Below are 13606 nucleotides of genomic sequence, written 5' to 3' on the forward strand. Positions count from 1 at the left end.
TAGGCAGTTTGATAATGTTTTTTTATTTTTTATCCTTAGTAAACAACTTGTTAATCATACCTAACTGATGTATTTTAGTTGATGCAAATCAGTGGTAAAGAAGTGTTTATGAGAACATTAAGAAAGCATAAATTCATAGGTAATAAATATATAAAATATGTAATGAACTGGATACACATTTCTGCTTAATTAATGTGTATATTAATGTTTTAGGAACACTTACTATTAATCAATTTATGCTTAATAAAGGTCGTAATAAAGCACTTACTAATGACTAGCTAAGCATATTGTGTGACCTAATCTAAAGTGAGAACTATATATGCCTAATTAAACATTTATTAACATGGTTCAACAGTAAGTGATGGCCAGCTGGCCCAGGGCCAGTACTGCGTTGTCACTAAATCTTCCTTTGATCTTGTAAATGTGTTGTACATGTGTCCTAGCCTGATTATTAAACCACGGTTTCAGATTCAGCTGTGAAGATGTTATCCACCTTCTTCACACTCAGTTTTGGAGCACGGATGTAAGAGTTTGCAGGGTCAACTTCAACAGCGGTGAATGGGAGTGAATGGGAGATCACAGCAAATATTATTTTTACTTACCCATTTGCTCCAAGAGCAAAAGAAAAAAAAATCTACTATTTCGTTTGAATGACTTTCCAGAAGAGGAAAAAACAGAGAGCAGTGGATTAAGACTTAAATTTACGGTCACCCTCTCAGTAATAGAAACCCCCTCGCAGCTGTGGTAATTCATTTTTTAAAACTAATTCCAGGGTAATATAATACAAAGCATAATGTTAGAAATATACACTCAGTATTTATAAGAAATTATCATATAAAAATGTTTGCAAGGTTTACGCTGCTAAATCATCACAGTCTGTGAAAAGGTCTATTGAAGCACTTTATTTGATCAAATAATTTCATTTGATGAACTCTTTATGAATTCATTTGATTAGTCATATTTATGATTTAAAAAAGTAATCTTTTAAACATGGAAAAAATATTTCATCGGGTCCTATTTTTTAATACCTTGCAAACTTAAACATTTACATTTTCTTTGAAGTAATAAAAGTTGTTGATGTATTGAATATCTAATTTTGCTCATTGAAACTTGTCATCAAAGTGGTGATTTGGCTAAAAATGGTTTTCTATGAGAGACAAATGTGTCTTCCTGAAGGGGGCACCTCCCGGCCTGAATCCTGAAAGCGGAATTCTTCGTTGATCAGCATTCAAATCATAGGACATTTGTACATAAAATACTATTTTACATAAAATGCCCTATTCAGTAACCACAAACTGGCTGTGTCTCATTTAAGAGGTTGCGCATTCCGTATACTGCAGCCTTCAAACGCAGCATAGTAAAGACATTTTCACTAATGAAGTTTAATAGGCACTGAATTGGCAAAATATAAATTAAAGTCAATAATATAACGTTACATGCTCTTTCCTGTTTCTGTTTTTATTTATTTTTTGCCATTTAATCACTGCCATGTGACCGTGGTGACGGCTGTAGCAGGATTTTTGGACTTTCTTTCTGGAATCGGATTAAATTTAATGAAATATTTATAGCAAGTCCACTGGTGAAACTGAATTAAACAGTAATTTTAATGGTCAATAATGAGCACAAGTCTGCTCATAAAGTTGAATAGAATGGAAGATTCTAAAGTGGCATTTGAGCAATTAGAGGATCTCTTTTAATAAACTGTGGATTTTCCTCTCTCACTATTATTCCTGTTCCTTTGTGTTGTCTGTGTTTTGTTTTTTATTTTGTTTTTTTAATGTCTGTTTTGAGCCTTTGTGATTGAGATGCTGTGGAGATGGTTATTTCCAGAGTAATGGATCATTAATAAATGTTTATTTAGGCATATACAGTTCTCACTTTAGATTAGGTCACGCAAATGCTTTATTACAACCTATATATGAAGTAATAATTACTTTAATAGTAAGTGTTACTAAAACAGTAACAAATACATTAATTACGTTTACATGTAAATGTAAAAAAATTCATGCCTTGTTCATGTTAAAAAACATGATCAAACTGGCTATAAATTAACTTTTTAAACAATAATAAATCGTTTGCTGCAGTGAATATAAACAAATAACAAACTATTTGTATGTAGCTTATTAATGTTGGAACAATAGTTTATAAATGATCAACTGACTATAAACTAATGCTTTACAAATACTTTATAACGTGTAGTTATTATAAAGTGTTCTTTATAATATTATAATATAATATAATATATTATATTATAATATAATATATAATATAATATTCTTTAAAAATTCTAATGGTCTTCTGTCATTTTCTCTTCCTTTTGTGCAGGTTTGTGAGGTCCACAGCTGTCTTTTTTTATATACAGGATTATGGCTTACATAGACTACTTCCGTGATGTGTAAATTGTCTAAATAAAATATGGTTGTTTGGTGTGTTGGCCAGTTGCTGATTGATGGTTGAATTGTGCTGTTAGAAGCTCTGCTGGTTTTCTGATAATTATAAGATGTACTGTTTACTGCAGTCTCGTCCAGTACTGACTCAGACCTTGCCCCAACTCCTGATCGCTGCCCTGGACTGCAGTCTGCCCCGCTGCAGACACACCAGGAAAGAATCCTGAAAGGCACACAAACAAACCACAAAAAACTTGTAACACAAAAGGAAACCACAACTGTTTTTGGGCCTAACATTATTGATGAGCGGTGTGAGGGTGGAGTATGTGATGTAACTGCACTCACCTGTGTTTGCGCTGGCTGTGGGAGGTGGCGGGAGATGGGGAGAGGTGTAGGATGAGTCAAATTTACGAGAAAGAGGGGGCAGGGCAGAGGGAGAAGGAGGCAACATGCAGGAGTAAGTTGGAGTAGACTGAGAGGGCAAAGACTAGAGGAGAGGAGTAGAGCAGAAAGGGGAAAAATAATGATAAATGATTAACTTCATTACATATAGTATCAAACTTAAAAAACTTCATGAACTGTCAGCTTTTGTCTTTGTTTCTTTCAGTTCCCTTATAAGGCACAAATAACACTACACAAGTGTAAAAGATTACTCTGTGGTTTTTATGATGTTGTCTCAGAGCAATGTGCCACAGTCCAATCTCACCAACTCACACTTACAGTTATTGAGTCTTAAAGACGTCACAGATAAGAGGGCATTAGCTCATCAGCAATTGGAATCTGTTCCAACAACAGCCACTAGAGGAAGCTATTAAGCTATTATAATTCAGCTCTTTAAAGGAGGCAGCACAGTGACTCAGTGGTTAGCACTGTTGCCTCATAGCAAGAAGGTCCCAGATTTGAATTCTGGGCCTTTCTGTGTGGAGTTTGCATGTTTGTGTGGGTTTCCTCCAAGTACTCCAGTTTCCCCCACTAGTTCAAAAACATGCAGGTTAAGTGAATTGGAGACTGTAAATTGCCCCATAGATGTGCCACTGGGGGTTGCATCAGGAAGGGCATCCAGCATAAAACTGGATTTTTTAAAAGTCATATATGCGTATCACAGATGGTCTGCTGTGGCGATCCCTGATGGGAGCAGCCAAAAGAAGAAGAATTTAGCTCGTCAGAGAATGTCTGAGGGCCTCGAAACATTGCACTGTTTTTCCATTCAGTTAGTGCGTGTGCTGCTTGCATTTTTGTCTGCATTATTTATAATTTTTAAGGCACTCTGTTTTTCAATGTTTAAAGAAACAAAAATGCAAGTGCTGTTCTGTTTAAAAGCATTACTTTTTAATGAACATAGAAACATTGTCATGTGCAGATTCTTATCATGAAAAAGAACTATAGGCTAATTATAATAGACGGATGATATTTTGTGCATTTAAGGCACAGTTGCTAATTGCTAAAAAGACTTTGACTGTACTTACCCCTTAAAGGTCAAGAGCATAAATAAACCTCAGAAAAAAAGAATTCATTGCTATTTTCAAACACTTTAGGGCCCCAATAATGTTTTTTCATGTTTTTCTTCAAAATACTGCCTTTTATTTTCCAGCTTGTATAAATTGAGACAATGACATTGAAAAGATGTGACTCAAGGTCAGCTGCCAAAAAATGCACTAAAAAAATAATTTTAAGATTTATGCATTTCAATTTCATAACAAGATTCCATCAAATTCAATTGAGTAATATTTAATTAAATTAAAAAATAATTAATATAATTTAATTAATATAATTTTGTTAAACATTTCACCGTTGAATTTGATGGAATTTTGTTATGAAAAGGAAATGCGTAAATCTTAAAAATAACCGTACTTTTTAAAAAAAAATTTTTATGTGTTACTTTTAGATAAAAATTGCAAGTTGATACTGGATTTTAGTAAAAAGTCACATGACCTCAGTATTTGCAGGGACCCCTTTTTTATATTTTTCACAAAAATTTTCCCCAATCACTAGGAATGTCATAAAATATTGATACATTGATTAGTAATTTTTGATGACTCGACATATTAACATTATTAGCCCACATTTAAATTAGAAGCCTCATTTGTGTGCTTTCCAATTCACAGTCAGTTGGCCTTCCGTTTAATGGAGTCTGGTTAATAGCTTTAGGAGACCACAAATGGGTGATATAACTGTTTCCCTGCCACTCACACTTTTTCAAAGTTGTGTTGAAAAATATGTATGAAAAGACAGACTATTGTGCAACGAGCAGCCATATTTATATATGGAAAACATGCTGATATAGCTCGATAATCATCTGAAAAAATTTCTGATTATCCATGCATGAAAAAGGCATTGATCCCAAGCCAACCACTCACACATTGCTCCTCGCCATATTGAGCTTTGCATGTATTAAGCACAGATGTAAGATTACAAACATTTGGATTGAGTCATATATCTTTTCTATTGCTGTAGTTTTTGATATATTAAGACAAAGCAAGGTGGTTGGTGTGATTTACCTGCATACTGGAGAAGACAGACAGAGAGCCATAGCCTGAGAGAGAGGAATCACTCCGACTGTGCATTGAGCCTTTCATCAAGAGAGAACAAAATAGGATAGAAAAAGAGGTATGTGAAGAAAGAGAGGTGACAGTACAAGGTCAAACAAACAGCATTTTACACCACACTATTGGAATTCTGCAGTGGTTTCAGTAAATTCTGAATTTTACTGAATTCAAAAAAAAAAAAAAAAAATTCTCTTTTCTTTTTTTTTCTTTTTTTTTTTTTTTTTGTTGAGTAAAGCAACTGTTTTAAGAGTTTGAAGTAAATTATCAGAAATGTACCTGAGCTGTTGCTATGATGATATACAGGGGAGTTAAAGGATGTACTCAGGGGAGTGTGTGTCTGAGGACAGGAGCTCGTGGCCCCTGATCTCTTCTGGTTCCTCAGCTTTTCCTCCCTCCTCCACTTAGCTCTCCGATTGGAGAACCATACCTGTCAATCACCCAGCGTTGCATTATGGGTCAGTGCATAATGGACAGTCTCTTAATTTATTGTTTAAAGGCACTGCAACTTTAACACATTCAAAATCTAAAAGAAAAGAATTACAATCCTTCACAAGCAAACCATTACCTGAATTCTAGCCTCTGGAAGGTCAATCTTTGCTGCAAGTCTCTCTCTAGCAAAGACATCTGGGTAATGTGTCCTTTCAAACTCTGGAAAATAGATGAGGGACTTGTTAGAAGACCAAACATTTACACTAAAAAATGATGCCTGGCAAAAGTGAGATTTAAACAAAAAGTTTAAGTTTGATTTATTTAAATATGCTTTAATTGCCAATCAAATTAGTTCAATTAATGCCAAAGCAAATGTAGTTGTTCTGCCATTGACATATTGTTTAAAACTGATTAATTATGTTATTACGTTTTAAAAGTGCACACTCCTGATTAATGTTTATCAAATACTTCACATTTAATCTTAATTTGTATGTACACCACTTCGTACAGATTACTTAATTCAATTTGATGGAAATTGACAACTGAAATGCGCAAATCTTAATAACAGGCTGAAATATTATTTTTTTTTAAGTTACACATTTTAAAGTGGACAAAAATTAAGGACAATTTAAAGGAAAAGAGGATAAAATATGGATGGTGTGGGATGCAGTTGCACATTAATGAGAAAGACCTGGCATAAAAATAAATTAAAAAAAAGGCAGAAACAATTGCATTCAATAAAAAAAATTAATAATAATACATATACAAATAATTACGATAACATTGTATATGTATTCACATTAGTTAATCAATAGCAATAATTTAAATACAACACCCAAAAATACAAATGCAGGAGTCATTTACTCAACCTCATGTTGTTCTAAACCTGTATGATGTTCTTTCTTACGTGGAGAACAAGAGGAGATATTCTGAAGAATGCTGTTTTTTCTTCCATATAATGAAAGTGAATGTTGACTGAGGCTGTTCCTCCCTAGCTGTCTGCCTAACATCTCCTTTTCTGTTCCACAGAAGAAAGACAGTCTTGGGGGTGAGTAAACGATGACAGAAGTTTTATTTCTGGGTGAAATATCATCTAACAATGATTTATATATATAAATTAACATTAGCCAAGATGAATAAATGCTGTAAAAAATATTGTTCATTATTTGTTCCTGATACTTAATGCATTAACTAATTTTAACACATCAAGTCCCAAACGTAAGTTTGGGAGGAGCTTGTTCATCCCCAACTTTACATTTCATTACACCTATGCCAATTATTCTTTCAAAATTGTCTCTATTTCTTGCTTTGGGTGTGGTCATACTACCCTTTGAGCATGCACATTTTTCCAGGCAATGCAACCGACCAGGATATGTCGTCACGCAGGAGTGCTTCGGTGTAAGTTAATTACTCATCACAAATAACAAATATATTATGTTACATATTTAATAATAATTGTAAAATATTTTGTCTATTCACTTTCCTGCAACAATAAAACACAACTTTGAAGTATGTATTTTTCGTATTGAGCTGAGAGGTCAGTGTGTGATGTTTTGATCATCTATTGGTTATGCATCCTCACGTCATATGGATTCACAATTCACCAAACTTACTAAATTTACATAGTACAAAATTTCTTCACATTTGGTTGTGTTTCTGGCCACCCGCATTCGGATGCATTTGAATGGGAGTGAATGGAGCACGAAGTGTAGTGTGACCGCCCCTTTAGTCAAATTGTCCAGGGGGGATATAAGAGCTCAAGCCCAGTCCTGTGCTCGAGCCCCTCCATTATGGACAGCACGCCAGATCTGTTTATCTTAATGCGCTCCAGGATTATATGAGTGAACTCAAAAATAGAACCTTATTGTAGAGTGTTACCATTACAACATTACTGGCTCTCTTGATGTGACCATTTTGAATTAAACCTCCGTTTGAGCCAGAGCTCTGTGTCACACCTTTCTCCAGGGCATCTATCTGCTCCTGGGTGAAGCTGGTGCGGTTCCTTTGCAGTTTCCTCTTCAGCTGCAGGTGTAGCTGAGACTCATCCACCTCATCCCTCTCTCCCTGCACCACTCCTTCCCCTGCCCTGGCCATCTGCACGTTCAGATCTTCCACACACCCATTTGAGAGGCAAAGAAAGAAAAACACAAATAAACTTTACAGGCACTTGCAAGTGTCTGCATTCATGTGTGCATATGTGTGAATTATTACATAGACAGAGCTGTCTCTTTGAAGACTGTATTTGTCTAGTGTACTGCAGCATCTTCTGTTTGACAGTTTGACCTTATTTGTGTATGTGTGAATAAGCAGCAACTGTGTAATTCTGCATCTAATGTCTACTCATTTTAGCTCTGCCTTCCTGTAATGAAATGGAGGATGTAAAGGCCAGAAACTGCTGTTTGTAGGTGGGTGTCCACGTGTGGCTGTTGGTGTAGCTAATGGCACCCTCTGCTTGTGCTCATTTGACTATAAGAATTGCTGGTTCACCCCAAAGCTGATTTCACAACTTAAGCACAAGAACACACATATACACACACAAAGAGTAAACACAGGGGTGCATGTGGGTAGTTTTTTGATAACATGTCTATTAACTTTTTTCAACATCAACATTTTAAGTTCAAAATTATGTGAATGTATGGAGGAATTTAATTGTTTTTAAATTTTAGGTCCTGTGACTGGTCACCATAGTTCTGCAGTGTGACAAATTACATATTGAAAGTACAAATATTCCATATAGTCTCTCAAATTATATGAGGTCATAATTAATGCATGTATAATAATTATAGAAGAGTTGGAGAAAGGTTGGTTAAAATAGTTTTCAATGAATTATAACATGCTTAAAAAATGATCACTTCCAAGTCATGTCCAACAGATATAGAGAGAATTCACACACACTCACACACCTGTTCCATGTTGTGGGGTGATGGTGTCAGGTGGATGATACCAGTTGTTTGGGCCAGTCCAGTTGGAGCTGTTTTGTAGATTAAGCATGGTCAGATTCTCATACATCAAATATCACCTGTGAGAAGACACTGACCCTCTCCTTCTATCATCCAGACGTCTACAACCCTGAATGAAGGAAAAGAACTAGAGATTACAAAAAGGACGAAGTGTGCCAAAAATTTAAGTTCAGCAGCCTATTTATTTAAATGGATCTCACATTCTTTTGGCTTATTTTGTGTCTCCTACTCAGTGATGCATTATCATGACTGTATGATGTATAACAGAGCTTAATAAAGCTTAGTAAGAAGACAGTTTTACCAAACTATTGTTAATCTGATTGTGTTGATGAGAATTTATTGGCTACAAGGGAAACAGTCTCTGATGTCTTTAAAGTATTGATGACTTTTGTATTTTAATATTCCACTCTATCTCTTTGTATCTCTTTCACATGTACACACACACATTAACCCCCCACAGACACACAAACACACACAGCGAGTGATTAAGAAGTACAGAACATCTAGTCTGACATCGTTGTACACACTGCATGCATGACTGGAGAGAGTAATACTGTCAACTAATGTTAACAATAATACAAACAGAGAGACTCACACACACTACACAACACAGAGCGGATCACACTCCTACAAAACAAAGAGATAATTATAGATGCACTGCACAACAAGAGAGATATGGCACACAATCTATGTTTTCAACCGCAAATTCTGACTAAGAAGCAAAACACAATATGAAAATGGAGGCGCCAACTGAAATGCAAGTGTATTCACGTCACAAAAATACCCAGCACCTACACATCATTTATAGAGCACAGTTCAGCTAAATAAATAATTATTTTTGAGTCTAATTAAAAAGAAATCCACTTAGGTAGGTAGTTTTGAATGTAAAACTACTAACAGACATAGAAAGGATGTTGTTATTATGAATAATATAGATTATCCTCTATATTATAACTAATATAATAACTAAGTGTTATATGACAACTATTTGAAGTACTTTTTGATATGGATGGACTTTCTGATTTTGACAATCACAGGTCTGCTTGCAAAAAATAATAAATGAAGTAAAGATACTATAGATCTATTCATTAAAGATGACATAAAGAGGCAGAGAGGCTATATGATTATATTTGCATGTGCTTTGAGAGTAAGATATGGCCCTCAACAGCAGAGGATGATAGATGTTCAGAACTGGTAAACAGAAGGAAAAATATAGAAATATACAGATGGAGAAACACTGACATTTTGGGAAACAGGGTGAACACAGCAGAGGATGCAAGAGAATAGTGCTTTACACTATACTTAAATTGCATATACATTTTAAATTAATGATTCCAAAATGACTTCCTGCACAACAAATGACAAATGCACCCAGTAAGAATATTACTCAAACATGCCCAGTCAAGTTAATATTTATATTATCTATGCATAGAGGTACCTTTTCATACAACATGTAGAAGACATACTTATGAAATAGGAAGAAATATTCAATGACTTATTTGTCCATGATCAAGGCACAATTGCATACTAAAATAATGCTGTCATGCATGCAGAATTATAGAAAAAGTTTGGTGCATATTCACTAAAAAATGACTTTTTAGAACTCTCATTCCAAAATGAACACAAAGCACATATTTAACTTCTTTAAATCCTGCCGATAATGGTATCACATTAAATGCTGTAGACAATGTCAAAGGTCAAGTCTGCAAAACATTGTAGTGAGCACTATAGGAAGCTTTCCACATTTAGCTACACAACCATTTCTGATTCATTTTCCTTAATCAGTTTTTCCAATAAAAGTGTTATCAATCTGTTATTCTCATACTTGTTCTCACTGCACTTAAGGTATGAAAACTCACCAGGTGGATGAATGAATCGTAAAAGTGGTCCACACTTGCCCAGTGGCTCTATCACTTTCTGTTCATCCCTCTCTTCTTTTCTCTGCTCTCTTGCTTTGTTAATGTTAGACTGTGTTTGAGAGAGTGCGCAAGGGAGGAGAGGAAAGGGAAAGAAAGATGGAGAGAGTTAGACAGGGCGAAAGAGAGGAGGAGAGGGAGGGGTAGTGGGCTAGAGAGAAATGCATCTGCAGGCACTCTGGTCCTTGAAGCAATGAGGGAGAGAGAGACAGAGAGAGAGAGGGATGACACACAGAGTCAGTGTCAGTGTCAGGTCTGGACTTAATGCCAGGAAAGGGGGTGATGAAGTGAGAGAGAGAGAGAGAGAGAGAGAGAGAGAGAGAGAGAGAGGTGGAGGCATAAAAAAGACAGGAAAAAAGAGACATAAAGCTATTTCTAAAGACTCACAAGGAAATAATTTGCTTTTTGTAGACACTCATTTCCAAAAATGACTAACCAAGTGCTGTGTCAGAGAGCTACAAATAATGCACCGATGGCGGTCAGCGATACTGTAGCTTGAATCGAGTCAAGTCATGTTTATTTGTAAAGCACACTTAAAAAAATAACAGAAGTTGAGCTAAAGTGCTGTACAGTTCAGAAAGCAATTTAAAAACCATATTATTTTTTTTTTAATAAAACATATACAACACAATAATTATTATGACAATTATGATATATTTTAGTATGTAAAATACTAAATAATAGTAAAATAGATAAGAAAAAGAATGACCATCATCTTAAAATAGAAACATTCAGTATATCTCAAGCAGCATCGCAGAATAAAAGGAATAAAAATGGGCCTCTAAAAGTGGCTATGGAGGAGGAGGAACTGATATAAATATTTCAGTAAAACATACTTCAATTACAGTAACAGGCCTTTAATATACCTGTACATAAAAACAGTCGGTGGAGTTCTCATGAGAAGAAAAACTTTACACATTACTCAGCTCTCTACGCTACTCACAAGTACGATTTCACATGTGAACATTTGAGTAGATACTCGCAGACTTGCGTGTAAGGGTCTCTCTTCTGCTCCAAACACCCACGTCACAGTGTATACAACATGTTTACCCTCCACTGCACTTTGTCACAATCCCAATGCAATATTTGCATATTTTATTGGATTAACTTTAAAAACCAAAGAGCTTGTGACATGTTAAAATACGAGAGAAAAACGGAAAGGGGGGAGAGAGAGAATTATCAAGAGAGAGAGGATTCTTATAAAGGAGACTCAGCCAACAATACATATAAGTATAAAAACTTTAAAGCTAGGCAAAATACAAGGTTCAGTTTGGGCAAAAGTCATATAAATATGAATATGAATGATACTTCTAATGAAGTAGGAAGAAGGACCAAAGGGATTTTTTTGTTTCTTCTTTATGGTGTAAGACAGTGAATGTGTGATCATTAACCATTTTGTTGTCAATTGATATGCTTTCTGATATCATGCATTTAATGTTCAGACATTTTCTAAACATCTCCGGACTTAAAAACGTAACTTTTAAAAGGAATGTTCCGGGATCACTACAAGTTAAGATCAGTTGACAGCATTTGTGGTATAATGTTGATTACCCAAAAAATCATTTCGACTCATCCCTCCTTTATTTAAAGAAAGAAAGAAGAAGAAGAAGAAGAAGAAGAAGAAGAAGAAGAAGAAGAAGAAGAAGAAAAAAGCTATAGTTATAGGAAGACACACACAATGGAAGTGAATGGGGCCAATCAATAATCCTTAAAATTTTCACTGTTTCAGAAGTATAACCACTAAACATTATACAGCTTAACATAATTTTAGTGTGATAAAATTGCATGCTAACCTTATCTGTGTAAAATTACATTCAGTACCGGGATTACAGGGATTGCAGATTGTTTTAAATTTTAATATTAGATGTAGCAATGGATATACTTTACACAGAAAATGTAACTGATTTTATCACACGAAAATCATGTCAACATGGATAATGCTTACGTCTTGTGACTATACTTTTTGAAACAGAGTGCATTTATAATGTTTACAGACTGTAACCAACTTTTATTGTGGGCTCAGCTTTTTTTTTAATAAAGAAGGGACGAGTCAAAATAATTTTTGGGGGGGAATCAACATTATGCTACAAATGCTGTCAATTGAGCTTAACTTGTATAGAACCCGGAATATTCCTTTAAGTACATTGCATATTTGTAAAACTGCCATAACTGTATTCAAGTAGTTTGCCCATATTGTATTATGTGTACTTTTAACATTTTGTAAATCTGTGTATTTTGTGTATATCATGTATATTGTGTATTATATGTTGTATCCTTTGCATATATGCAAACTGTTAATTGTACTTTACATTATATGCTATGTTATACATTTTTTTATATATATATACAACAATCTTCTGTATGTATACAATTACAATGGCATTTGTGTATATGTTGGAGTAGCAATAAAGTGATTAACTTTATTATGTATTAAATTTTTGCTATTGATTCTAGTATGAACATTATACAAAGAATATTAAAGCGTATTGTGCCCAGTAAATTTAATTTACTGATGGGGGCCCATTTGAAGAATCGACTTACACTCATCTTAATGTGTCAAGTTACATCAGATTTACAGAAACTTTTATGGCACAGACGAAAATGTAAGGTGTTCCATATGGTAACACATGATAGGGAAGGAACTGAAACAGAAAGAGAAAAAAGGAAGACATAACAAGGCCATGGATGTATCTTTGTAGAAAAAAGCGAAGGTAGGGGGACATGGAGGGCACAAGAAAGGGAGACAGAGGAGGCGGAGGAGAAGGAGGGTGCCAGCTTTATTTATTTCCGGTTGACAAAACCCCTCCACTTGCTTACTCTCTCATCCGATCCCCGCCTCCCCCCATACCTACGTCTCTCTCTTTGTCACTTGTTCAGGGAATTTAAGGAAAAAGATAATGGCATAGAAAATAGAATGAAGATTTAAACAGAGAAACAATGGAAGATGAAGAGCATCTTTCTTTGTGTAACTGCGTGATTCGGGATTACCATTTTAAAATGTTACAAAATGAGAACAACGACAAAAACAAGAAACAAGATCTTAATTAAATGTTGTTAATATTTAGTTTTAGTGTGTTCCACACATGTGACGTTGTGTGCGTGTTTATTATGTGTGCTGGTGTGTGAGTGTATGCTCCTTCAGGGCACATTTTTCAGTGTCTTGTTAGTTCATCCCTGTCACCCTCGCTCTCTCTGCTGGGGGGGAGGGGGAAGAGAGGTCACCATAGCAACAATGCCGGAACAAATTAACATCAAGTCCTTAAAAAAATATGTGTACATGTATGAGAGTGCATGTATATGTGCTGAAGGTATAAGCATTGTTCTTCTCATCATGTTCGTGACACCAAATCCAGCAGAGGCATTGATGT

The 13606-nt window shown here is 35.1% G+C and overlaps 1 protein-coding gene across 1 annotated transcript; it reads right to left on the bottom strand.

The window, feature by feature from the left end:
- Window positions 1-10420, bottom strand: LOC127450470 (paired box protein Pax-6-like). Its single transcript, XM_051714600.1, has 8 exons — window positions 10182-10420; window positions 8266-8431; window positions 7318-7470; window positions 5499-5581; window positions 5210-5360; window positions 4886-4956; window positions 2733-2874; window positions 1-2610 (listed from the first exon to the last, which is right to left on the bottom strand). Exons 2-8 carry the CDS (start codon window positions 8369-8371, stop codon window positions 2510-2512), a joined length of 807 nt encoding a protein of 268 aa, XP_051570560.1. The 5' UTR covers window positions 8372-8431; window positions 10182-10420; the 3' UTR covers window positions 1-2509.
- Window positions 10421-13606: the final 3186 nt, after the last annotated feature.

This window comes from Myxocyprinus asiaticus, chromosome 13 (genome assembly GCF_019703515.2).
Source record: "Myxocyprinus asiaticus isolate MX2 ecotype Aquarium Trade chromosome 13, UBuf_Myxa_2, whole genome shotgun sequence".
Taxonomy (NCBI): domain Eukaryota; kingdom Metazoa; phylum Chordata; class Actinopteri; order Cypriniformes; family Catostomidae; genus Myxocyprinus; species Myxocyprinus asiaticus.